At 51.8% G+C, this 24,824-nt stretch overlaps 9 protein-coding genes across 9 annotated transcripts; 3 read left to right on the forward strand and 6 right to left on the reverse strand.

The window, feature by feature from the left end:
• Window positions 1–28: 28 nt before the first annotated feature.
• On the reverse strand, window positions 29–834 carry N7498_000137 (uncharacterized protein; the record flags this gene model as incomplete). The annotated part of the gene is made up of 3 exons (XM_058447200.1): window positions 29–233; window positions 293–496; window positions 542–834. Coding segments are annotated over 3 exons (702 nt in total), but the record flags the coding sequence as incomplete, so codon positions are not given.
• Window positions 835–2,579: 1,745 nt separating this feature from the next.
• Window positions 2,580–5,391, forward strand: N7498_000138 (putative arsenite resistance protein Ars2; the record flags this gene model as incomplete). The annotated part of the gene is made up of 3 exons (XM_058447201.1): window positions 2,580–2,679; window positions 2,740–4,742; window positions 4,801–5,391. 3 exons carry the CDS (start codon window positions 2,580–2,582, stop codon window positions 5,389–5,391), a joined length of 2,694 nt encoding a protein of 897 aa, XP_058312612.1.
• A 431-nt stretch (window positions 5,392–5,822) lies between these two features.
• Window positions 5,823–6,821, reverse strand: N7498_000139 (uncharacterized protein; the record flags this gene model as incomplete). Its single annotated transcript, XM_058447202.1, has 1 exon — window positions 5,823–6,821. One exon carries the CDS (start codon window positions 6,819–6,821, stop codon window positions 5,823–5,825), a length of 999 nt encoding a protein of 332 aa, XP_058312613.1.
• A 505-nt stretch (window positions 6,822–7,326) lies between these two features.
• On the forward strand, window positions 7,327–8,901 carry flbB (the record flags this gene model as incomplete). Its single annotated transcript, XM_058447203.1, has 4 exons — window positions 7,327–7,372; window positions 7,549–7,786; window positions 7,837–8,382; window positions 8,439–8,901. 4 exons carry the CDS (start codon window positions 7,327–7,329, stop codon window positions 8,899–8,901), a joined length of 1,293 nt encoding a protein of 430 aa, XP_058312614.1.
• Window positions 8,902–9,422: 521 nt separating this feature from the next.
• On the reverse strand, window positions 9,423–11,455 carry N7498_000141 (eukaryotic translation initiation factor 3 subunit D). Its single transcript, XM_058447204.1, has 2 exons — window positions 11,194–11,455; window positions 9,423–11,089 (listed from the first exon to the last, which is right to left on the reverse strand). Exons 1-2 carry the CDS (start codon window positions 11,399–11,401, stop codon window positions 9,534–9,536), a joined length of 1,764 nt encoding a protein of 587 aa, XP_058312615.1. The 5' UTR covers window positions 11,402–11,455; the 3' UTR covers window positions 9,423–9,533.
• Window positions 11,456–14,851: 3,396 nt separating this feature from the next.
• N7498_000142 (uncharacterized protein) lies at window positions 14,852–15,592 on the forward strand (the record flags this gene model as incomplete). Its single annotated transcript, XM_058447205.1, has 2 exons — window positions 14,852–15,370; window positions 15,425–15,592. The coding sequence occupies 2 exons, from the start codon at window positions 14,852–14,854 to the stop codon at window positions 15,590–15,592; spliced, it is 687 nt and encodes a 228-aa protein (XP_058312616.1).
• Window positions 15,593–15,825: 233 nt separating this feature from the next.
• On the reverse strand, window positions 15,826–17,542 carry N7498_000143 (putative oxalate decarboxylase; the record flags this gene model as incomplete). Its single annotated transcript, XM_058447206.1, has 7 exons — window positions 15,826–15,959; window positions 16,018–16,643; window positions 16,698–16,765; window positions 16,820–16,991; window positions 17,039–17,054; window positions 17,114–17,203; window positions 17,254–17,542. The coding sequence occupies 7 exons, from the start codon at window positions 17,540–17,542 to the stop codon at window positions 15,826–15,828; spliced, it is 1,395 nt and encodes a 464-aa protein (XP_058312617.1).
• Window positions 17,543–19,784: 2,242 nt separating this feature from the next.
• On the reverse strand, window positions 19,785–21,440 carry N7498_000144 (nucleotide-diphospho-sugar transferase; the record flags this gene model as incomplete). The annotated part of the gene is made up of 1 exon (XM_058447207.1): window positions 19,785–21,440. One exon carries the CDS (start codon window positions 21,438–21,440, stop codon window positions 19,785–19,787), a length of 1,656 nt encoding a protein of 551 aa, XP_058312618.1.
• A 651-nt stretch (window positions 21,441–22,091) lies between these two features.
• On the reverse strand, window positions 22,092–24,404 carry N7498_000145 (S8/S53 family peptidase; the record flags this gene model as incomplete). The annotated part of the gene is made up of 5 exons (XM_058447208.1): window positions 22,092–22,730; window positions 22,766–23,114; window positions 23,177–23,337; window positions 23,495–23,539; window positions 23,622–24,404. 5 exons carry the CDS (start codon window positions 24,402–24,404, stop codon window positions 22,092–22,094), a joined length of 1,977 nt encoding a protein of 658 aa, XP_058312619.1.
• Between the last annotated feature and the right edge of the window lie 420 nt (window positions 24,405–24,824).

Raw genomic sequence — 24,824 nt, forward strand, 5'->3', positions numbered from 1 at the left:
GTTTCAATACAGATCAGTTACCACTAAGCTATGCACTGCCAGCCCGGCCATTACCATCCCTATCTATGGCCCCGCCATGCAAAGTGCCCCGACAGCGGCACATGCAACCGATGCACGCTCGAATATTAGATCCTTGACGCCTGGATTGCGATATCGCAAAAGCAGCTTGGAGCCCTGGGCCAGGAGAGGCTCCCACTAGGCTGGAAAATGCCACCAGGAAGAAAGCGGATGCCCTTACCAATTATGTTAGTTAACTTGCAGTTTAGTGAAATCAGTGTCCGTATGAGGGTACCTGTCTGATTGAGCCACCAAATCTGATGCGATCGAGTACAAATTAGCGAGGAGCAATGTGTTTCCACCTACAACTACCGTAAACAGCGTACCAGCCAAAATTGCCTGGACTCGAACTACTTTGTAAACGCAACAACAGCGGACTCCCAGGCCAAGGTAAGTAAAGCTCCCATCTTCGATAGAATAATGGAATTCGAATATCGCTCTCACCTATCGGCCAAGATACCAAATGGAAATGTAACAAAAATACCTTGAGCAATGAGTCAGCTCGGAAATTTTCATGCAAATGTCGATAGCAGGGCGATCTATACCGACTACTGCCTCCACGAGGGGGAGGTTGCCATTGAGATAGGCCAACTTGAACTGTATATCATCAGTTTTGCAGTGCCTGTCAGTTGTAGTACCTTGTTGAGCATATCGACTGCAAATGTTGTCCTCGATGAGTTGCGTTAAAGGAATATCGAGAATGGACCCCGCAGCGAACAGGCAAAAGACGACGGCGGACAGCCAGTAGATTGATACCCACCTCGGCGTCGCTTTCTGCTATCCACCAAGTAATGGGGAGGCCTCTTCAAGCATCGTCACTATCTTGTCAGCGATCAACGCTGCAAGCGCTCTTCTGCATCCACACAGGTATTGTATGCCTTCGAGGACCTGTCGCGTGTGAGTCAAAGAGCTTCTCATCAACAAAACCGGACACCTACCGGCCAGACGATTGCTGCAAGCTCGCTCTCAATGACCGGACATTTCAATGCCAATAATCGGCTGATGGAAAGCTCCAGCGGCTCTCAAACGAGGAACGCGTGATTTTCGAGGAGGTAACATACTTGGAGATTTGGGAAGCTTGGATGGGAGATTCGGCCCATAAAATATAGTATCAGTTTGACCGTGGTGGATGTTAGTTGGAGCTTCTCCACATTGACTCAAGAAGAATACAACAGATCTTCTATTTCCATCCGACTCCGAGACACTCCATTAGCCACCGCCTATTTCCATTATGAGGTATATGTAAAGCTTCCTGTATACCAAGTTTGCGTTCGCGGCAGCTGAAGAACACCACATCAATGGCAAAGCCTGCCTAGTCAATGCTTTCCATGAAGATCAAATGTAGATGCCTCCTTAATTTCCATGGATTTGTTTCCAGAAACTACACTTTTGGGACTTCGGGTTGCAGGCGCCTGAATAGTGCTATCCGGGAGAGGAGATACCAAGGCATCTTATGCGGGTAACCAGGCGCTAAGGTACGATCTGGTCCCAAGCGAGTTGAAATCAATTTTCAGGCTGGGCTAGGCCTTGTTCCCGGTGATACTTGTCACTTTGCTTGAGACAGTCTCATACTGTCTAGCTGATCTGGCTCTTAGACTCAGAGACCCCACACCGGCACACTTCATCTTCACCCCCCTTTTCCTATCCCAATATTCCTATCATCGACACATCACTTACACTATCCCGATTAACCTTGAGCAACAACTAGGGCTAATTTCAAGTGGCCTCTGTCTTGTCGCCCTCTCTCCGTGTCCCGCGTTGCCGGTCCCAACAGGTCCCGTGCTCTGGCGCGATCCACGCACCCGCTAACCCGATCGAGCTAGCGCCCCCAGCTCTCTCCAACATCTCGTCCTCACGTTCGCCTACCTTCGCGCCGGGTTGAGCTGCTCCTGGTATCAATATCAATCGCCATCTTGAGGGTTTTTTGTAGGTGGCTGACCCCTTCCTCTATTTGATCTTTATTATCTCTGCATTTCCTGCTCCCTCCCCCCCCTTCTATCTATCAGCTCACCCCTATCTGGACATTCCATCCGGTTTACCCGGCTTCGTCTTCTTTTTCTCGCCCCCATATGAGCCTGTGATGGGTCGCTTTGCGCTCTAATACAGTCCTGCGGCTCTTCGTGAATCTCTTGCTTGACACTGGCCTTGGCCAGCGATCTGTTTCAAATCTCTCTTTCTCCGCACCGCCCGCCGCGTCCCCGTGGAAATGGGGGTGTGCCCAAGCTCCGGGCCCACGGGCTCGATCGCCGCTTCTCTCTGTCTTCTTTATACCCCCCAATTACCTTGTCTCTTCTGTTTTCCGTAATCTACCTCCACCGTCATCCGTCGCTTTGTCGCTCTGCCAACCTTCTTGATCATATATTGACGATGCCAACCTCTTAGCTTCCTGCACGATCTGCGATAAAGTGCTTGAGAGCATCGGACAGCTCCGCCCGCTATTCGACCTATCCGGGTTCAGTCCTTGAGATCACTACCCGCAGATCCATTTGCGGCACGCGGAATATCGGAAGCACCGGGTCACCATGGATTCATACGAGGGGTATTCGTCCCCCAGACCCAAACGGGAGGGAGAATCATTTTCAGGAAGAACTCCAGGAGAGGACCACCGACGTCGGTCACCGGGTATGCTATTCAATGGACCTATGATCACTAAAGAAAGCCCCGTTGCTTACTGGATGCCAGCCTCCCAGGATCGCCGTCGCGGCCGTGGCCGTTCCCGTTCTCCTATGATTGACCGCTACGAACGCTCAGACCGTCGTCCCCGAGAAGACTTCTACAACAACTCTCGCGACCATGCTGCTCGGGAGCGCGAGGATCGCCGACGTGCACCGTCACCGACCGTCGCCAACATCGACCGCTATGTCCCGGGCCAGGACAGCGACAAACGCCCATTGCCAACAAACCCGCTTCCCAATCCTCTCAGCCTTGAATTCCAGGTCGGCTTCACTTGGTTCGGCGAATGGTGGAAAGGCGAACAACACGTGCACGAAGAGAAGGAGCGTGCTAAGCATGGTGGGCGCGCCCGATCAGACCGTATCAAGGGAGAGCGTGAAGCACGCGAGGACAAAGAGCGGCAGAGAGCGCAGATCCAGGCTGCCTACGACACATACAAGGTGGACCTTCAAATCAAATTAGCGCGGGCGTTCGTGCAGCAGCACCGACACGAGCCGTGGTTCAAAGAGCGCTACGTTGCTGAAGTACGAGACCCCCTACGCGCTCGTACAATGAACTTCCGCCGAGGTGCATATGAACAATGGGAGCGTGATCTGAACGGAGGATTGTTCGATGAGTTCACCCTTGAGGGAATTTACAAGAGCGAGAGTGACGGTGCCGGCGGTGTCGTCGAGAAAGAAGAAGGTGAGACCACCCCTGTTGGCGAAACTCTTGGAGTTCTAGACTTGCTCCCTGTGCGTGGAGGAGAGCTCCGCGATGATGCCTTGTCTCAACCTGCTCTGCTCATCAAGACCTTGGCACCCAATGTGAGCCGAGACAAGATTGAAGAGTTCTGCAAGGAGCACCTTGGAGAAGGCGACGGGGGATTCAAGTGGCTCAGTTTGAGCGATCCAAATCCCACCAAGAAGTTCCATCGCATCGGTTGGATCATGCTGCATCCTTCAGCGGAGACGGACAATGTCGTGGACCGAGGAGACGGTCGCGAAGAAGAAGCCGAGGACGCGGATCACGACCGCAACGGCGGTGTGACTGTCAACACAGCCGAGAGAGCTCTGGAGGCTGTCAACGACAAGACCATCAAGGATGCTGTTCATGGCGACTTTGTCTGCCATGTGGGGGTCCACGTACCTCCGTCACAGCCACGCAAGAAGGCCCTCTGGGATTTGTTCTCCTCTCCGGAGCGCATTGAGCGAGATCTTGAGCTGGCCAGCCGTCTGGTCTCCAAGCTGGACCACGAAATGGGTGAAGATGTGGATGGCTTCTCCAAGATCGAGGAGCGAATTGAGGATATCCGCGGCAAAGGCTGGCTGCAGCCTCCTGTGACTGGCCCTGTCAATGCCAAGAAGCCAAAGAATGGATACGATGACGCAGATCTCGACGAAGGCGAGATGGAGGAGGGCGAGGAGAAAGAAGCACCAGAGGAAGATGAGGTGGATGACGAGGAATTGCTAGCAAAGAAGAAGAAGCTCGACTTGATGGTGGAGTACCTTCGCCGAGTTTACAACTTCTGCTTCTTCTGCGTCTTTGAGTGTGACTCAATCCACGAGCTTGGCCGCAAGTGCCCGGGTGGCCACCTTCGCCGTCCTCGCTCTGGTCTTTCCAAGCAGGCCAAGGAGGTTGCCAGAGCCAGCGCTCTGGGTGATGCTTTCCCGTGCAAGAAAAAGGAGCCCAGCGAGGATGGAGAGGAACGGGGCTCTCCTGTTCAGGAGAAGCGGCCACAACGATTCAACAAGTCTGAACAGCAGTTGCAACGTGCTTTCAATTGGGTGAAGACCTTTGAGGACAAGTTGTTACAAATCGTGGAGCCTGAGAATGTCGACTTGCGCAAATTGGGCGGCAAGCCTGTGGACGAGGCGCTGGAGGACGAACTGGCCAAGTACGTGAAGCAGGAGGATGACTCGCGGTACCGCTGCAAGGTGCCAGAGTGCACGAAACTCTTCAAGGCAGATACCTTTTGGCGCAAGCATGTCGAGAAACGTCACGCGGAGTGGCTTGAAAGTATCAAGCGTGATGTAAGTCCCTTGTTTTGCCTTTTTTCTAATCTATCAGAAACTAACGTTTGCCTCGCAGCTCGAGCTTGTGAATACTTATGTCCTGGACCCTGCACGCATTGCCCCGTCGCGGTCCGATGCGAACAGCAATGGTCACTTCCCCCTTGCATCTGGCCAAGGCCAAGGTGGCACCCCACGTGGATTCAGCCTCTCCAACATGCCCCCATACGCTAATGCCATCCCCGGCGGGATCCCCGGCCCTGGGATGCATGGCTTCCCGGGCGCATCAGGTCCCTGGGGTGGTAACGCCATGGGTAGCGACGGTCATCGTCTGCACCAGCCGGGAGCCATGCGCCGCGGCGGAAACCGGCACAACAATCGATCCGGCCCATACGACCGCAGCCGCTTCAACGGCGGCGGCCGACTCAGCCCTGTTCGCATGGGCAACATGTACAGCGCCGGCGGTCGCCTCCCTCCGCCCGGCATGGCAATCCCAGCTGGACATCCTGCCGCCAGCATGGGTGCATCCAACCCCTTCCCCGACGCGATGGGAGCCGGCGGTGGCCCCCAGGCCATGCCCCCACGCGAAGCCGTGCAAGGCCGCAGCCTGAAAAGTTACGAAGACCTCGACGCCGTCGGTGGTTCTGGCGGTGGTGAACTGAATTACTAGTTGGCATTGCATTTATCTTTCAACCATTTACCCTTGAAATTTCCAGCAACTGTTCTCTATCGGCGTGAGTGGCGCAACGGCAAGGGTGGATGGGAATTTGTTGTGCCCTGTTTGCCTCTTCATATTGGTGTCATATTCTTTCAATTTGTCAATCTCTCGGGGTTTGAAGCACATTGTATCTTTCAGTGGGTGCTGCTTGTTTTCTGCCTCGAGTAGGCTTTCTCCCGGGTATTATTTGCACTTTTAGCTTGTACAATATCTTCATCGACCATCCTTGGAAAATGAATGACATTATTATCTTACCCATGGATGTGTATTTGCGTAGGGACTAAAGTAGAAGATGTAGTAAACTTTGGAATATAGCTCTTTCTGGCCATCTCTATTCGTACATTTCGGGGTATCTTGCTGGATAACTTTCTACGTTAATTTCGTCATGGCATCTGAATGACCACCTCCTCATTGGAATCCCTCCACTGAGCCTCCAAACCCCTCACCTTGCGTTCACTCGCCAGGAACAAGAGCAGATAAACGTGCATGGCAACCTCCCCCCATGCATAAACCTTGAGCAAAACCGACAAACCGCCCTCAGTCGATCCCCCGTCAGGGGCCCGATCGAGAAAACACCACACCCCCCAACCAGCACGCGCCTCAGGGCCAATAAACTCGGTCATAAAGTCCCAGAACCTCGCAAACAATTCTCCATTCCAGTAACGCTCGGTACTTGGATCGGTCCCAGTAGTGCCTGCAGGAAGCGGGTCCGGACGGATACCGATCTGCACGGCCCAGTACCCACGTTCGAGCTTGTCCAAATCCCGAACTTGTCTATAAGTGCGCGTCGGGTTCAAGCGGTCGACGAGCATGGATAGAGTTGGGGTGACGTGGGTGGTGAAAGGGGCAGTGGAGATTGGGGGTGGAGGGGGGTGAATTTCTACGGGGAGGGAATTGAGCAGCGGTCTGCGATCCTGGACGGAGATTGGGCGTGCAAATGAAATCGGAAGCGGGTGGGGGATTCCTTCGTTTGGAGATAAGCGAGTTCCCTGTGCAGGGACAGAAGTACTGTTGCATACTCCCGATTCATTGCGTCGGCGTTTAGGGAGTGGTTCTCCGCGTGGATCGGGTTCGTGCAGCGCCCGTGGCTGGGGATCGCAGGGCTGCGAGTCGGGAATGACGCTGACGATACTATCGAGGGAATCGGCCTGACTCGAAATTGAATCGCTGGGCCTGATCGGGGTCGAGGCCCTGGCTGATATCGCTTCGGGGGCGTGTGCGCGGTGGCAAGTCTCGTCGGACTGGTCTGCGGCCGGGCAGGCGACCTCTGCCACAGCTTCAGTTACGGGCTGCATGGCGCGGATGGCGGCAACCTGGGCTCGGTATCGCGCATCATCTCTGGCGCTGCTGGGGGCAGAGACATGGACGAGGATCTGGTCCATTGAGCCAGGATAGGAATAGCTCGATCGAGCTGCGATAACCGGCGTTGAGTATTTGTCACAGTGTAACGAGAAGCTCCGCGACTATTGATCTCTAGCTTGGCGCATCACGTCGACATCATGTACGAAGGACCCATGGAGTAGATGGAATGAAGAATGTGTCGGAAGGGAATCAAGTGTCTTGGTGTCTGGTTCCCACGTATCCGAGCCCTGTGTACTTGTCCGTAGGCGGAAGGGTGTTTGTGGAGCCGTGCGATTGCCCAATGTACTGCATTCTTAACTAGTCCGAGGGGAAATCGGCTTCGTTTCTTCATTGGAACTCTTTTGACTTCTTCACTGATTCCCCGACCCTTGACTCCAGGGTACCCCGTCGTCATAGCCCACGACCGTTAGTGCCAAGAAGCAGCCCGTTCACCCGCGATCCATCACATCCTCCACTTCGGACTCTTCTCAACCGTGCTGGATTTACCTTTCCACGCGAGAGAGGGTAAACCTTCACTCCTCCATCATGGCTGGCGGTGTTTATCCCATGGACCAGATGCAACATCTCCCTGGTAAGTCTGCGACGGACTGCGTGGACCCGGCGCAACGCCTCGAGCTGTCCGATCGGGCTTCCCCTATCCCGAAGCTTTGCTCCTTCACGTTCTCCCCTTTCCTCATTACCTTCATGGCTAACATGCTTGCGCCGGGGCGTCCCGCTGCACGGGAGGCCCGGTGCGACCCATTGCAGAACAACCCCCAACCCCGACAAAAGGGACGGGATTTGGCACGGAATTCTTCAAGATCTTCGGCAGCCAGCCCAAAAAGACCACTACCCGAGGTGCGTTGAACCGGGCAACACACGACACGCGATTCCTCCCCTCCCCTAACTCTCCTCCAGATGGTCAAGCCCCGAAACGTCGAGGCCCCAAGCCCGACAGCAAGCCCGCCCTGACTCGACGACAAGAGCTGAATCGTCAGGCCCAGAGGTAATGACCGCAATCGCCGTTGACCGTATTCCCGAACTGACCATTTGCAGGACCCATCGCGAGCGAAAGGAACAGTATATGCGAGCCCTCGAGACCGAGGTGTCGCGGTTACGGGAGGCCTATACCAATGAAATCTCCGATGCGAACGTCACGATTCAGAAACAGAAGGAAATGCTGCAGTTGGTCCGCGATGAGAATGAAATTCTCAAGGAAATCCTCGTCGCCCACGGAATTCAGTACGGAGATGAACTGGAGAAGCGCCGGTCTGAACGCCCACCTGTTGTGTACCGACCTAGCCCAGTGGCAGCCAGCAGCTCCGGATCGCAGACGGCCGGGTTCGCCCACTCTGCAAGCCAGCAGAACACCACGCCCGGCACGTCCATTTCAACAGGAATGAGCCCCAAGGTCACCGCGGTGGACCAACCCGAAGTGTCACCGCCGGTGGCATTCGCGCCGCAGCAGGTGTACCACTCCAGCTCGGCCGACCACTTCGGATCGCTCGATCGTTCCGCATGCCAGATGGCGGATTCCCCGGTGCCGGCCATGCGCGGTGTTTTTGAAACCGACCCACAGCTCCAGGTCGACTTTATCTTAACGTACGTCATCGGCCTTGTACCCTCGGAACATCAGCTAACCGTACACCACACTGCAGACTGGAAGGACCCTGCCGTGAACATACAGACTATCTCTGCCGCCGCTCAATAACCGAAGCCGACGACGAAGACATGCCGTTCTCCGGCCATGCATTGATGGCAACCTGTCCACCACCAAGCTACATCACCCGCACAACCCCCGAACAAACATACCCACACAAGACCTACGACCTGCCACTCGCCAACCTAAGCACGCTACTAAACCTGAGCCGCCAGCTCGTGACGGAAGGCCAGATCACACCGATCATGGCGCTGCAATGCCTCAAGAACCACGAGCTCTACACCACGCTCAGCCGCGACGACGTCAAGATCATCATCGAAACTCTCAACACCAAGGTCCGCTGCTACGGCTTCGGTGCCGTCGTTGAAGACTTCGAGCTCATGGATTGCTTGAGCAGCGTGGTCGGTACCAAGGTCGACGCCGGTGTCTCGCGGGTTCCTGACGACTCCATGTACGCGTGAAACCGTGCCTGCTCAATGATTACGAATTACAATGAAAATAGTCTGCGTTAAGGAGTGACCCGGTGTCACTGTTTCGGTCTGGTTGCGAACTATCTGTCTGGTTCTTGTTTTTTTTCTTCTCTTCCACTTCTACTTCTTCTTTTCCATTTCTTCTTCCACCTATTCACATTTAAACCCTGTGAGACTTTACTTCTCTTTGTTTTCTTTTCATTGGAGATGTATATACTGAAAACGGCCCTGGGTGAGCGTGGGCCCGCGGAGTTGATTTCTTTTGTCTCTTATCTTTTCTCTGTTTCCTGGCCCGGAAGGTCGGTCTTTCCACTGATATATTTTATTACTGTGTGATATATTTGACATTACTGTCCACTTTGATCAATTGATTTGACTCTTCCTTCATTGACATTACGAGGAGCAGGTATCAATTAGCACAGTACTTCGACTAGTCAAAGTGGTCTAAATCTAAATTGCCAATTGGAAGCTGATATGGCCCTGGGACCAAGTACGGGGAAAGTGGTAGTAAAGTCATAATGAGATCGTCACTCTTATCAAACTTTTGCGCATATGCACAGCAAAAGGAACAAAAAAAAAGACATAAGAATCTAACAGACGAAAAGCTTATAATCCATGGATATCTACTCATCAGCCTCATCCGACTTCTCCTCCTCGACCTCCTCAGCCTCAGCCTCATCGTCCTCCTCAAAGGTAGTAGCAGGAACGCGGTACAGGCGCAGGACAGACTTGTTTGGGTCCTTGATGAGAACGTACTTCTTAACGGCATCAGCAGGCTCCTCGGCATCCAGAGTACGGATACGGTCCACGACGGTGCGGACAATACCCCAGCCGTTGCCCAGGTTCAAGTTCATCTGGGTGGCGAACTCCTTGGGTTTGTAGCCCGCAACGCCGAGAACGACGTGGCCGGCAGCGGAGCGGGGGTTGGCGCGAGACACGAAGCCGAGCTTGATGCCATCGGCCTTGGCCAGGATGGCCTGGGTGGTCCAGCGGGCGAGCTTGCTGGAGTTGTTCTTCATCTCGGTGGCGATGACGGCACCGCGCTGGGAAACGAGCTTGGTGCGCCAGTCGAGGGCGCTGCCGGAGCCGGGGGCCTTGCTGTCGAACTCGTTCAGGGCCTTGATGACCAACTGCTGGTCGGGGCCGCCGGTGGGGTGCTTCATAACGGCGTCGACCTCGGTACGGACGATCAACCGGAGGGGGTCCTCGTCGCGCTCGAGGGAGAGGTCGAAGCGGCGGTACTTGTAGCCCTTGGAGGCGAGGGGCTCAGTCTCCTCGGCCTCGTTGTAGAAGGGGTTGGGCTGCGCGAAGGAGACCTTGGCCTGGTCAGACTCGGTCACGGTCTGCAGAGCGAAGTTGTGGTTGATGAAGGTGGCTTCCATGGCCAGAGCGCTAGGAGTGTTGATCTGGTCCAGCTTGCCAGAAGCCTCGGCAACCTCGAGGGGAGCATCGTAGGCGTTCTCATTAACGGTGACGAGGTCAATGGAGGCACCGGCACGCTTGTCGAGGTAGATCTTGTCGCCCTGGTGGACAATGACGATATCCCACGAGTACACACTGCGGGTAGCGCACATGAGCATGGAGAGGATGTCGGAGGTAGCGAAGACGGTGGCCTCGTTCTTCTCGGCCAGCTCGTGGATGATGGGGTCCTGGGAGGTGGTGACGTTGTAGGCAGCGCGGTCGAGGCTCTGAAGACGGCGCTCGTGGCCCTTGACGGGCGCGCGGTCGTACGAGCGGTCGTAGTAGTGCAGGAAACCGTAAGAGTCGAGGTCCTCACCATCGGGGGTGTCGAGGTTCAGCTTAGACAGACGATTGAAGTCAACCTCCTCCAGCATCTGCCACTCAGGGCGAATGTTAACCGAAGGCTCACGGGTGCGCTGGGGCTTGTCGTAGTCCTTCCATCCGAAGCGGCGGCCACCACGGCCACCACGACCACCCCGGTTGTCGTAGTAGCGGTCATTGCCACGGCCACCACCGGCACGCTGGAAACCACCACGGCCACCACCACGCTGAGCCATACCGCCACGCTGGCCACGGCCACGGAAAACGGTGCCGCCGCCGCGGCCGAATGTACGCTTGGCCGAGGTGCGAGTGTTGTCGACAACGGAGAACGAGGACTCATCTTCGGCAGCAGCGACAGTGAACAGGTTGGAGGTACCGGCACCGTACACCTGTTGGTCTAGTGATGAAATAAAAAAAGTCAATGCGGGTTCATGTGTCGATCGCCCCGGGGAGGGGCAGCACAAAGCAAAAGCACGCAAAAGAGATAAATCCGATGCTTACCACGGAAGTTCCGGTTGTACTGCTGGCGACCCTGTCGGTCACCGGTCTTGGACTCGGCAGTCCAGTCGGCCATGCGGCCCAGCTTGTCGCCTTTAGAGAAGGGAGCGTAGGGCACGCCGTTGAGCATGTTGTCACCTCCGGTGACAGGACCCCAAGAGTCCTCAGCCGGAAGGGCAGCCACCAGTTCGGCGATCGAAGTCGGAGCCATTTTGGAGTTGTGAATGGGCACCGTGGGAGTGTTGGCGTGGGGTGTGGATTATCGGCGGGAGTTTTTTGTGTCGCGAGGCTGTGGCTGGTGCTCACCGCCCAAGCCACATTCCATGTCACGTGACCAAACGAATAAATGTATCGGAGATCGGATATATAGATTATCCGATGGAAACGTTTCTTATAGTCATTTCCCATACAAATTGCCAGATTCGGGGATATAGCAATACAGGTTTCATTTCGGAGTTACGATCCAGGCACTATCATGTCTCGTATAAAGCAGTCTACCGGACACAAAAGCGATTTTAGCAAAACGCCACTCATGAGGAAAGGCCTCGTGCTGGTCGACTACGCAAGACTAACGAGCAAACAAAGCGATACATTTCTCGGATAGCTAGAAAAAGATCCCCGAATGGGGCTTTAACACGATTCTAGCAGAAACTGCGGATGGTGAGCACCAAGGTGTATCTCACTCCCCTAGTAGACGAACCCTTAGAAGCTCTAGGTAAGAAAGTGAGAAGCAAAGAGGCGGGTATCACAAAATCGCGATTGTGATAAAACGTGCCCTGCTGCGAATGGTCGAATATATATGACTGGGAGAATCTTGTTTATGACGAATGCCCAGTCCAACGCGGATGAAACTCACCAGTTGAATTCGCCATATGCGTACGAATAGAATGAACGTTGGCTGAGTTTCATGATCTCTCCCACCACGCCCTCTTTCTTCGTTTTCTTTTCTTTGCCGTTTTCCCAATACTCAGTTAAAGCCGATTACCCTTGATCCACTGGATCGTATTTTCACTTGAGCCGCTCTTTTTTCCGCATCGTCCATCTACGTCTGATTCAAAGAATCCATCGATATCCCGTTGAGACTTTCTCCGTACCGATTCAGCCAGCGATCCCATAGCCGCATCTGTGGGGGAATTAACAAGGCCGTTGGGTATCCACCCTTTGCTAAAGAGCCAGATGGTCTGTAGGAGACTTCTAAAAAGCCCATTTGACTTTGGCAATGGGCCAAATGTATGTCGGGAGCAACGTGGGCAGCCGTGTCCGTCAACGGACTGATTCCACCTCATTCTATTACGCCTGCGACTCTTGTAGCCCCCAAGACAGCGTCCGCATCTATTGCAAGAAACACAGTTTGAATCTTTCGCGGTCACACCGCACCCACGGCATATGGAATAACAGCGCTCATTGGTGAGAATGATGCGTCCCATTCGGTAAAGTTCTCCATGATAAGTCCGTTGCCGTTTCAATTTATTACCTAGTTGGTGACCCCAGTGCCACATTTTCAAGCCGCAATCAAGGCAAAAACGACTGCCGAGCTGTGCATGTCGAGCTACTCGATTTTTAGGATATAGCTGGTCATAAGAGAAGCATTTCCGGTGGCGAAGCCTTAAGCAATACGAACAAGCGTAGTAGTCAATGGATCTGGACGAATTAACACTCGAATGCATCGTGAAGGGGTCGGCAATTGCCTTCTGGGTGAGACTTGCTCGCGCCAGGATTCCCGTTGGCTAAGCAGCATTCGCCGCTCTTCTTCCGTAAGTGGATCGGCTTGCACAATGGTGAGGTAATAACCGTTTGTCCGCGACAAGGAGAAAGATGAAGCAAAGTCCAGGTTTGCAATCACTTGAAGTTGCAGTTCCACTGGTAGTCCACCGATTACCTCCGGAAGAATAGCTGAGTCCTCCATGTTGATCCTAATTTTTATGATTCTGAATATGGGAATCCACTGTAATTATATGATTTAAGTTCTAACGAAATTTCCCAAGGGTGACGTGGGTGTGAGCGGTATATCGCACCCGGTTTGGGTCGGGATGTGTACTTGGAAGATCGTCGACTGACTGATTGACTAGAAGTGCAGGAGAGTCGTAGCAGAGCTCAAAAAATCTCATCTTATTCATCTAACGAGCAAAAAGCTATTCTCTGGATGCAGTCCTTCTCAAAAGCCGCGATCGAGGCAGAATCGACAGTGACCCTCGCATTCTCGCTATAAAAATTTTCTGTATCTATACTTCGACGATTCCAGGTTTGATTCTTTGATAGTTGATGGCTTATCTGCTTAGGCTTGTGCTTTGATATCTCGTTATCTGTGTTGTAGAGAGTCGAATGGTGTCGGACGCGACCCCCGGAAGCCCCAAGGTCTCAGCTGCGTGCCCGATTTTCGGCCTTTGACACATTGGTAGCCAGATAGCCACCCTTTCAATTCCTTCACGTAAAGCAGTTCTCCCTCGCAGAGGTCTGATCAGAATTATACGTCATGATGACACTATGCAAGGCTTGGAAAGTCACAAGACAACGGATGAACATCGCTTCGAGAATTGACAGTGCCTGGACCGAACTCTACCACGATGGCGGGCCGAGAAGGGTGAAGAAAATCGATCAGCAATCACCAGTGCCAGGCTTATCATGACAACATAAGTTCGGATAGACGTTGGCTCCGACTCCACGATGTTGCATGCACTTATGACAAATTAGTGGATGCTTAAACACCCGAGATCGACAGTGCAGATTCGACAAATGCAACCCAGGAGCTCTTGTTCCTGGGGGATCAGCCTCTTGGCAGGGCGAGCGCTAATTTGACTGGACAATTGATCCGCTAATAAGCAACCTCCCAAAAACGTGAGAAGACGAACCGAACTCTCGCCTCGAAGACCATTGGCCTCAGACAGGGGGTTTGGAGGACCTGAGGTCATAGGCCTGAATTCTGTTGTAACGTGATCAAATTTGGGCCATCGGTGATCGACCGCCAAGATGGGTCGCTTGGGACTTGGCAGGGGACAGAGATCGTCGCGGGCGTGATCTGTGGAACCGGCATTCTACTACCCGACATCCTCCTGCGCGTGTTTTCTGTCTACAGCTTTGGTCCACTAGTCACCGATTGTGTCTCCCCGAATGGTCGGTGGTTCTATCTAGAGTTTGTGGAGATCCGGTTCGTCACAAGGGATATCTTGTTAGGTAACACGTCTGCTACAGCTCGCACTCGGATGACTCGAGGATCTGAACTGGCTGATAAGAGGCATTCACAGTATAAATACCTTGGCCATGGAGATAAAGAGTGCGTTAGGGGTCTGGTCGAGAAAGCTATATAGGGCCAACGAAGCCAGGGGTCCAAGAAGTATCAGCTCGCAATCTCACTCTTCATCTATCACAAAGAAACTCCATTCTCCTAGGGTGGAACCATTGCTCTCAGTTGCTCAGCCCCGAAGAAATATATCGACTTCGCATGGCCTCGAATGGTATATATGGCGCGAGGAGACATTGTGATGTCTTTGTGGATGTACATTCGTTGAGGAGCAATGCTGCACTATCCAGGCAGCCAAGTTTCCGAACAATAAGCTCCGGTCTGCACCGCCCCCACTTTCCCAAGTCCCGAGATCGAACCTCCTTTGTAGTCTCCGGCAATCCCCAAACCCAATTTTGTCATTCACACTGCATATTAGCAAACATGCAAAAATCAAACAATCAAGACTCCAAGCCCTCGCCCGAGACCACAACACTTGGCGACAGCAATACCATAACACACTGCAGCTTACGCAACACCGCCGTCACCACGTCTTGGGCGAAGCACTGCACCTTCGAAGACTGCATGCTGGCACAAGTGCGCTCAGCACACAGATCAACAGGACGGAAATCACATTTCCATAATGCGGACTCTCTCAGTCGCAGCGACTTTGTCGATAGTGTTATTCGCGACCGGAGCTCCGTGAGCCGAAGTGCACTTAAGGCTTCGACGGTGCGCGACGCGAGCGTGCTGGAGCGGAGCACGGTTTCTGGATCGGTCTTATCGCACGGTCAGGTATGGAGATCTGCGTTGAGTGACTGTGATGTTGAGGAGTGTTCTATCTCGCGCTCGGAGTTTAAGGGGATGATTCTCAAGTACGGTGTTTGGAAGAAGGGTCAGCTCGTGGGGAAGATTGGGAATAGAGAGCCCGTCATGATTAAGAAAGATAGCCCGGAGGCAGCAGTGAGTGCTTCTTTCCGTTTGACGTTAGTATCGAAGTAACACTGACGCTCGTAGCAACTTGTGGATCGGCGTGCTTCCTTCGTTCCCGCTGTTCCGGAGATGGATTCCAAGCCTCGAATTCCCATCGACCAGCAAACCCCTCGCCACATTGACTCGGACTTCAGCCCAGATAGCGAGGACTCGGATCATTCGGAAGATTTGCCGCCACCATACAAGGTCTGATTGAAACTTGTATCTTTGACGGGGCACGAGGAAACTGTGGAGGTTGCGGGGACTTGGTTCTACTTTTGATCTCCATAAGTACTCCAGATTCTGTTTAGTGAGTGTACTTGAGCAAGCGATTGATTCAAGAATATCTGGTTACAAATTGCATAAGATTCATTCTAGGGTCAATATGGACATATAATAAATAGACGGAAACGCGTAAACACTATCTAGAAACAACCTCTCTAAAACTAGTCACTGGTGGTGCCCGCGACAACGTATTGCTTCTCCGTCTTGAGCTGGCTGAGGGTACTTTCGCTCAAGTTCAATGTGTCAGCGACAATCTGGCGCGGCGTAGACGCGATCCACTGCCCGAGGGCCACATCTAGAAATAAATCAGTCACGACACCTGAGAATGAGAACAGAGGAAAGTATCAATTTACCGGTAAACTGGGGCGCTTGAAGCACTTCAACGAACACCAAGTCCTCATCACCAGTATTCTCAACATAGTGACTACTAGACTGCGGGAAGTATGCAATGTCTCCACTGCGGTAATCGAACGTCGTCGCATCATCGGGAGCCGTGAACAACGTTGCACGCCCCTGTCCCCTAATGAAGAAAGTCCACTCATCACTAGTCGTATGCCAGTGAATCTCGCGCATACCACCAGGATGCACAGTGACAACGGCAGCGGAGAAGTTACTGGCAATAGGGAACGTCTGAGGATCGATTATCTTAACGGATCCACCGGCGACTTCGTGAGCTGGCTGCTCGGAGAAATGATAGGAGTAGCTCTCCGTACGAGGGATAATCCCGGCCGATGTAGTCACGTTTTGCTTCTCAATGTCCTCGGGTGCTGGTGTGCCCTTGAAGATGAAGAGTTCGTCATCGGGGATTTTGTCGAATGCTGAGATGGAGGTTCCTAGGTTTTTGGCCAGGACTGATTTCGGAGTGTGAAGGAAGACTTCTGTGGCGAGGAACGTGTTGTCCTCGTCGAAGTCACCCTGGTCGAAGACAAGAAGGAACTCGACGCCGTCGTCTAAAGCTTGAATGGAGTGGGGGATGCCCCTGACAGGTGTTAACTTGTTTGGCGATATTGGAATAAACCGAGAGGGGGCTTACGCTGGGAAGAACCAAACGTCTCCGGCTTGCACATCATCAATGAATGTCTCGCCGTGTTCGTTCACGGCCTGACAAAGTTGTTAGCAATGGCCCAAAATTTCAAACAAGATGGATGTAAATACTTGGATTCTGCACGAGCCGTTGAGTACAAGGGCCCACTCGGCCGCAAGATGCCAGTGGAGTTCTCGGTAGGCAGCTGGTTCAAGTCGCATGTCAACGCCGGCCATCTCGGTGGCATCTGGCATCACTACGGTGTTTTCTTGGCGAGCCCAGCCAGCATTGTCGATTCCGAGTCTTCAAAAGATTAGTGATGTTCCACAGGAGACAACAAGGTGTTTTACCTGTTACGACTCAATCCTGCCATTACCGTTAGCATCTATGGACTTTCTTGCAGAGGAGGTTCAACACCAACGTACCCAAAGGCCATTGTGCGTTGATGGTTTGGCCATGGTCAGTTCCGGGAGGTGCCAGCTTGTCACTATTAATTCGATCATAATAATAGTTGCCTGCATTCTAAATGAGCATATAAACATTGAACAAATATTAGCGAACTTACGAGGGCCCGGATCATCACCGCCCTTAGAGCCTCGAATTGGCTGAGGGTTCTCAACGTTCTCGAAATCGAGGTAAGTCCCAATGTCAGCGTTTTCCTTCTGTCCTGGCAACAAGCTATACTTGATATCAGGCTTTAATCCGGTGGCGATATTCTCAGAAGGTGAATAACCAGCCAAGGACGCGGTTCCTCTCATTGGAGAGTTACCATCCCTGCGAGTTGGTGCACCACTGGCAAGAGGAAGGAAGACAGGGAGCAAGCATAGAGCCTGTGACAATGCTTCGAGCTTCATATCGGGAAGCGTCGTGGATAACAACCGAAGAAATATGAGTAATTGGACTTTTCCCAAAGCTTGAACTGAGCCCTGGCCGAAGAAATATGAGTAATTGGTCTTTTTCCGAAGCTTGCACTGAGTTCTGGAAGTTTCCTGATGATGTGCCCGTGGCCTTCTTATACACAGTAGATGTACTCGCCAAGAGACCGCCAAGAATGAGACCCATATGGATCCTCGCATAAAAGTCTTCCCCCATACCCCACATACTACGTGAAACTTGCATAGGTGGGGATGAATACTTTTTCCCCCACCGGGGAAGCATGTGGATGTAGGGGGTGCTTACCTCCTGCAGCTCGGCAACTACGCTTACTCGTCCGATCTATGTCTGAAAGGTTCGAACCCCGAGGAGACATGAAGATTGTGCCGTGCATTCATTCCCCGCTCCAGATCATCGCAAATATTGGAAGCAAAAATAGCATCTCGACGGCCGTGCAACAGCCGACTAATATGCATAGATATGTACAGAGATTGCGATGCATCAAAACACGGGGATCCGGGATTGGTGTTGCCTGCATAGTTTGCTGTCAACTCGATCAAGACTTGCACCTTGCAACCAATGTATTTCGACCCCTTGATGACTATCCCCAGGGCAAGCCGACCTTTACAAAAGCGGTGGGCTCGGGTAGGCGGCTAAATGCGAAACTTGATTTCAAGATATTTTTAATTCCTCCAATGACGTTAGATAGGCGGGTGCGGGGACCACCTCAATATTAAGGTCAGTTAAGCTCCACCGAGAACCGTACAATATCAACATAATTGATGCAACCTGAGGAATCCCCAAAAAGTACAAATGCAACCTGAGGAGTCAGCAAAGAGAACACCGAAATAATACGTCATTTACACATGATAGCTTCAACAAGACAGACATCACGATCGATCTAATTTAGATTTGTGCAAAGGTACATCTAATGGTGCAGGCTGTTATAAATAGCGGGCGGGGTGACGGGAACTGCAGTGGCCATGCCATGCTTCCAAAGCCAAAGCCGACTTGAGCCAATCACATCAACAAACCGACTACGCTAAATCTCGGGTATGCGAGTTGGACGATGAAGACTTGGTCGTCGCTTCTTCTCGTTTCAAGGTTCTCCGCGTGAGGGGAGGTTCGGGCCGGCCATAAAAGGCAAATCCTGAGACTAACACCAATCATCCGAGCCAGATTTCGCTTATTTTATCTGGTCCATACAATTTTACATTTCTATTGGAGGACTGGCCGAGGGGACTAGAATGATGGGAGGGGAAGGTGCGAGTGGCTCCCCTATCAGGTGGATGCCTCTGCTACAGCTCACCACCCATGACATGGAGCTAGCATGGATGCGAATGAGCAAAGACGGCAACTAATGAGGAGAGAGGGGTCGGTTACATCTAGATGATAAGCGAGTTAAATATAGAAAAGGCGGCATCGACGCTCCCGCGAGCCCGCGCATCAATACGACCTGCATTGGATGTGGAGGTTAGACGTATCATGTACTGGATAGCTTCGCATGCATGAAGCTTTTACTGATAAAGTTAGTACCTACAAGCAGACATACGAGTTGGAATTGAATTGGTTGCAATCCTCGGGATTTTTGAACTCGGATCATCGTCGCCCCCTTTTTAGGAACATTAGAGGTGTTAATCGAGCGAATCCGGTAATTTCATGTCCTTCGGGGCTTACAGGGGCGATGCAGTATGGAAATGGTGGAGGTTGGCGAATGCATAACCTGAATGTTGATACGGGATAGGTGCAAGTTGTCGCCGATGAGATGATCGATTAAGTGTATTCGACTTTCGCGACATTATTGATAGCCGACCAAGCATGTCCAAGCTTCTTCAGGAACCTCTGTAAAAAGAACATCTTGAAGATTCTACCTCATGCTGTGTGCACAAACCAACTTCTTCACGCATCGCCTTGATTGGATGACATGGAAATTCCTGCCTGCACTTCTATAGAGCGAAGTAAGAACTCGTAATAATTGAGAAGGGAAGTAATTAACGATGACCGATTGGAACTAATTATTTTACGACACTTTCAGGCAAACCTCAATTCTTAGTTGTGAAGGTTGAGTCTCACTCAAGAGACCTCGTTCTTGATTGGCACAACTAATTGAATTTAAAGCCTACTGGATGAGGGCAATGATCATTTCGCCATATTGATTGACTTATCCTTGGAAGAGAATTTACATAGAATTGTGTCCATGCCTACTTCTCAAAATCATTGTGGTCAAGGGACGCCCCAATCTCCACTGTCATCCGTGGGCTGAGGCTCTTCAATGGGCATATCGTGAGCTGGCTCATCATCTGTGAAATGGAGAACATTGGCATTTGGATCCGATAATGTCTCATTCCAGAAGTGTTGCATACCCTCGCAGAGACCAGTGATATTCTGCCAGGAGCTAAACACATGCTCCAGGGTACACGTGACTGTCGTGGCCTCCTTCCAATAAGGCTTTTCAACATCATACCCAAAGCGTCGGATGACCTCCTCCGGTCGATTCCACAGTCTGTTCGGTTCACCATCATACCGTTGTGTTTTCTCCAGAAGATCTGTAGCAGCGTTGAACTTTGGGTTTGAGGCGTGAAGGAAGAAGATGCGCGGAGCCTTTGCAATGGAGGGATTTTTGACGCGCCATTTGCTTTGACTAGTAAGATTATAGTCCAGCATAGGATCGGCCTGTGCCATTGCAGAGAATTGGTTGGTCCCCCAGTCATCGTAATTACGTTCAACAGCGACTACAGGCTCGCTGACTGTGTAAACATCCGCGCCGAGGGCACCGGCCGCCTGGACAAAAGTGTCCTTGTCGCCTTGGCCGTACGAACCTTGATCCAGCAAAGGCCAGTAATAGTCCGGGCCGTAGTAGTTGTAATAAGTAGCCAGGAGAAGCGTTAAGAAATGGTTTCGTTTAGAGATAAGCATTATTCCGGACTCGGTGGACTGGCGAGCCGTCATAGGAAGCTCTGGCTGTCGAGATATGTTGAAATATAGAGCAGATGCGGTATTTGCCCAAAAGTCAGGCCAGGCTACCAGGCCCCTTGACGAGAAGGGGTCTGAATCCAGCAGAATTTCTGGGTCATGGAGGGGGAAACAGTCGGCATCCATCCAGAGGAAGCTTTCAAATGATGATAGCAGCATCGCAAATGATTTGATCTGGAAGTGTTCCACCTTGATGGCTTCATCATTCCGGTCATGAATCAGGTCCAAAATCTCTCCGAGCACCTTGCACTTGGCGCCGAGAGCCGGTAGGGCCACCTCACAGATATAAGGCTCATATTCATGCCAGTCGGTTACAAAAACCTCCACAGGCAATTTGCATCCAGTCCGTCGTAGCATGCGTAGAGACGCCATAAAGGTAGGCATGTATTCGCCACCGGCAGATGAGATGATGCCTCTAGTGCCGTTATTATAAGGACGGTCTCTCAGGGTTTTAATTGCTGCGACAAATCCATCGTGTGCCTTTTGCATAGGCCCTTGTAATTCATCGGTATTGATGATGAGGCTGGGTCGAGGCATCGCATTCACAGCATCGAAGCCGATGCCATCAACACTCCCAGGGATGTTAGGCGGAGGACATGGAGGCGCATGCTCTTCAATCTGCGTATAGAGATTCCGCAGAAAAGCTGCCTGGCGATCTTCCAGTGACAACGGAGCTGAAAAGTGGGCTTCAGGCTCTTCAGGCTTCGAACCTGTCTCATTATACCCCGCAATTGTCGGGGATTCCTTTGAACTCGAGTCGGGGAGGCTGATTTGCAAGTGCGCAGGTGCAGTCCACAGGTCATTTCGGCGATTCCACCCGAAGAGATAAAAGTTGGCCAGTAGGACAGCGGCCAGTATAATCACGATGGCTCGTCGACCAGGGCGATGCTGCGGGAGTCCATTCATACCCGCAGCCTCGAGAGTGGCACACGTTCGACAAGTGAATACTCAACGCGGTTGCAAAATTCACGCGCTGCTCAGCTCGCGGCCCGTGGGGGCGGCCCCGGTGGGGAATACAATGGCCACAACCTCGATGAAGATGCATTCGGACCCTATTCTCCTCTTTCACTTCAAGTTTGCCTTCGAGATATTCTCTTTATGTATTTACATCTTCTCATGGAATACGTATCCAATCTTCCCGGGGATACTTTCAACACGCTTTCCAAGGTTTATGAGGTCCAGGGTCGCGGTGCCCCACATCCGAGATTTGGCCCCCAAAGACCGCACGGGTTTGTTTTCAGGGGCTCTACAGAGATACGACAGCACATATTTACCATGGCTGAATCTACATTGTCGCCGTGGTAGGCGATTTTTATTATAGCACCGGGGCTACTTTTCAAGACAGATGCGGCATCTATGCTTGGGGAGCAGAACAGCCAATGACCAGGGGCCTGACAAGCTACTGGATCATAGGATTTCGAAGGATTACATGAATCCACGCTATATTATTCCCCTGACCTCCACTAGGCTTATCACGATGTGGCAGGGTTACAGTATTGCATTTAGAGTAGTGCCGCCATCAAACTCTGTAAACGCCCGAGTATGTAACGCAGAATGTCATGTAATCTGCCCATACCAAATATGCTGAATCTTCTCCACCACTTTCTTATCTGCGTACTTCTTGCTTCGTAGCCACGCTCCAGGCTTGATAAAGTACGGTGTTTCTCTCGCATACAGTGGGATCATCAACGACAGCAACTCATGCATGCCATCGATGCCCTTCAGTCGGTTTAATCCCTCGATTTCCAACGGCGGTTTCTGATAGATGAACTGAAGTGCCAACGCAGCCGATGCTGCCATAATAGGCGTCGCGATGGAAGTTCCTGACCGACAGCTGGTCGGGGCTTTCTCTTTGCTACCATGTCGAGTCCAAGGCCCAGTGACATTCACGCCAAGGGTACTGAGCCCTTTCTTGTGTTCATGGTTTGGATTGAATTTCTGAAGGTCACCCTGGGATGATGCAGCGAAGACGGGAAATACCATCATCGCCCTGGCGGGATATGTCACCGAGTAATCGTCGGTCGGGCCGTTGTTGGAAGCTGCTGCGAAGATAAAGACTTCTCGAACCATTGTGGCCTTTTTGATAGCGCGTTCCACCGATTCCGGTATGTTTTTAAATCCCAAAGACATGCTTATAATATGAACGCCCCAGTGGTCGGGATCACTAGCGTAGTCGATGGCCTCCAAAATCAGCCTCTCGAAGTTGCCATATCAAGGGAATATGTGCATACCTTTGCCACAGCGTCGGGATTACCAATTTTGCCATCGTCATCAATCACGCGGGCTACGTAGACCTTCGCGTTGGGCGCAAGACGCAGAAGTAGCGATGCAGCATGAGTTCCGTGCCCATGTGCATCTTCATCTCCTTTCTTCCCCGGCAGAAAACTTTTGCATTCTTCGACTATCTCACGTCGAGATTTAGTGCTTCCCTTGCGATATTTCTCATCGAAGTAGGGATGGCCGAGATCAATCCCAGTATCCAATATGGCGATCCGAATTTTGTCATTGACTTTGGATTGCGGCATCCATGAATGTACAAAGGTCTCGATTTCTCTCAACCACCTCTCGGATGACATATCCCTAGTTGTTGGGTGAGCTCAACTTAACTCGTAGACTGGTGCCTAAATCCCAGAAAAACATACCGTTCATCTCCATCTTCATTGTGACAGATGGCCCCTTTCTCCAGCTGAATAACTGGCTGAATAACTGGCTGGATAACTGGCTGGATAACTGGCTGAATCGAGGGACCGCACGAACCAGCACGGGACCGTGTTCTGTCCGTGATAGGCTTGGCTTTGCTTGGCTTTGATTTGGTACTGTTTAAGCTTCTCACACGCCTGAGACCTTCCTGATCAGGAGGCTTTAGTAGTTGATCGACTGGATAGCGGGTCAGCTATTTTCTGACACAACCTGCATGCGGTGCATTTCACCTGAAGCTTGCGAAAGATTTTTCGGCTTACTTTCTGCTGATTTTGATTTTCCCTGTTGTACATTTGACTTTTGGTCTGTTGAAAAGTTCGTTAGAAGATACCGCGCGCGTGCAAGTAGGGTTAACTGACTTGGCAGTTTAAACGCTTTGTGATTCACCAATTCTTGGGAGCCCTTCTCTTTTGCTGATTCTGGAACGGCTGATGGTGTTTTTGAGATCTTTGATGGTGTTTCATCCTTGGCTAAAGAATCTTTCTTCTTGGTTGTCGTTTCCTGATGTTTCGAGGATGTGGGCGGTTGCAATTCTGGTGCGCTTGAGAGTTTCTCGGACAAAATCGCACGGTCCTTTGCTTCATTGGCCGCACATTTCTTCAGAGTATCTTGAACCATCCTGATACCCGCTCTCACCATTTCTTGAGCTTCATGTGGAAAATGCTTTGCAGCCATCACGTATAACGTTTTCTCCAGCAAGATGAGTGCCTGATGGTGCTCGCCCACAGAAGACATCTCCATTGCTAGAGTGCACTTAGTCTGCAAAGTCCATTCATGCTCCAGGCCGTAGTACGGTGATTCGAGTACCTTCAAATTGGCCTGTAGCAATGACAAAGCTGCTTCGTGCTTGCCTAGCTGGGTATTGTTTGCAGCAAGAGTTTCTCGCAACATGAGAAGATTCTCATCAGTGGGTTTAAGGAGCTTCTCCTGCTCATTCAGAACTTCAGAATCCAGATCAACGCATTCTTCGAGGTGACCAAGTTGTTCCAGACACCGCGCCGCCCCAATTTTGAGCTCCAAAAGAATGGGGTCGGCTACTCCCCCAGGATAGGTCTCGAGAAAAGCCAGTCTTGCAGCTGTGTAGCAGTCAAGAGCGCCCCCGTAGTCTCCTTTCCCCCACAATTTTTCAGCATCCCGGGCGGGGCCTGCATAGTCATCGTGTCCTGCCATCGGTCCGAGTATGAGAGGTCACATATCAAAGTCGGGCTGATCTTGAGGACTCCCTCGTGTCTTTGCAATAAGAGTAGTCTAGGTGTGATTTATGAGAGCATTTTCGCGATGCGATATATGAACCGAGGATGCTGCCAGAGACGACGCGTGCGGTGCGGGGTGGTGGATGAGGCGCCGCAACAATTTGCAGACTCGCTTACTCACATTAGGCTTGGGCTTGAGGTTTAGCTCCTCAGGAATTATTACTTAAAGTACACCTTCTAGTTCACTACTTCTTCAAACCCTCTTATGGAGGCCCGAACTGTTAAATTAATCCACCAAATAACTCCTTCGGTTTGTTCATCTGCCCGTTGACTTCGTTCATCACTGTCAGAACACTAGGAATAGTGCTTTACGTCATGTATTTCCCAATATATTGTA

This window comes from Penicillium cinerascens (assembly GCF_028974065.1).
Source record: "Penicillium cinerascens strain IBT 15544 chromosome Unknown contig_16_segment0_segment0, whole genome shotgun sequence".
Classification (NCBI taxonomy): domain Eukaryota; kingdom Fungi; phylum Ascomycota; class Eurotiomycetes; order Eurotiales; family Aspergillaceae; genus Penicillium; species Penicillium cinerascens.

Coding starts and splice junctions, on each gene's coding strand:
- N7498_000141 (XM_058447204.1), bottom strand. CDS start 11,401: ATGGCTCCGACTTCGATCGCCGAACTGGTGGCTGCCCTTCCGGCTGAG. Junction 11,090..11,193: donor GTACAACCGGAACTTCCGTG/GTAAGCATCGGA, acceptor TTTCATCACTAG/ACCAACAGGTGTACGGTGCC.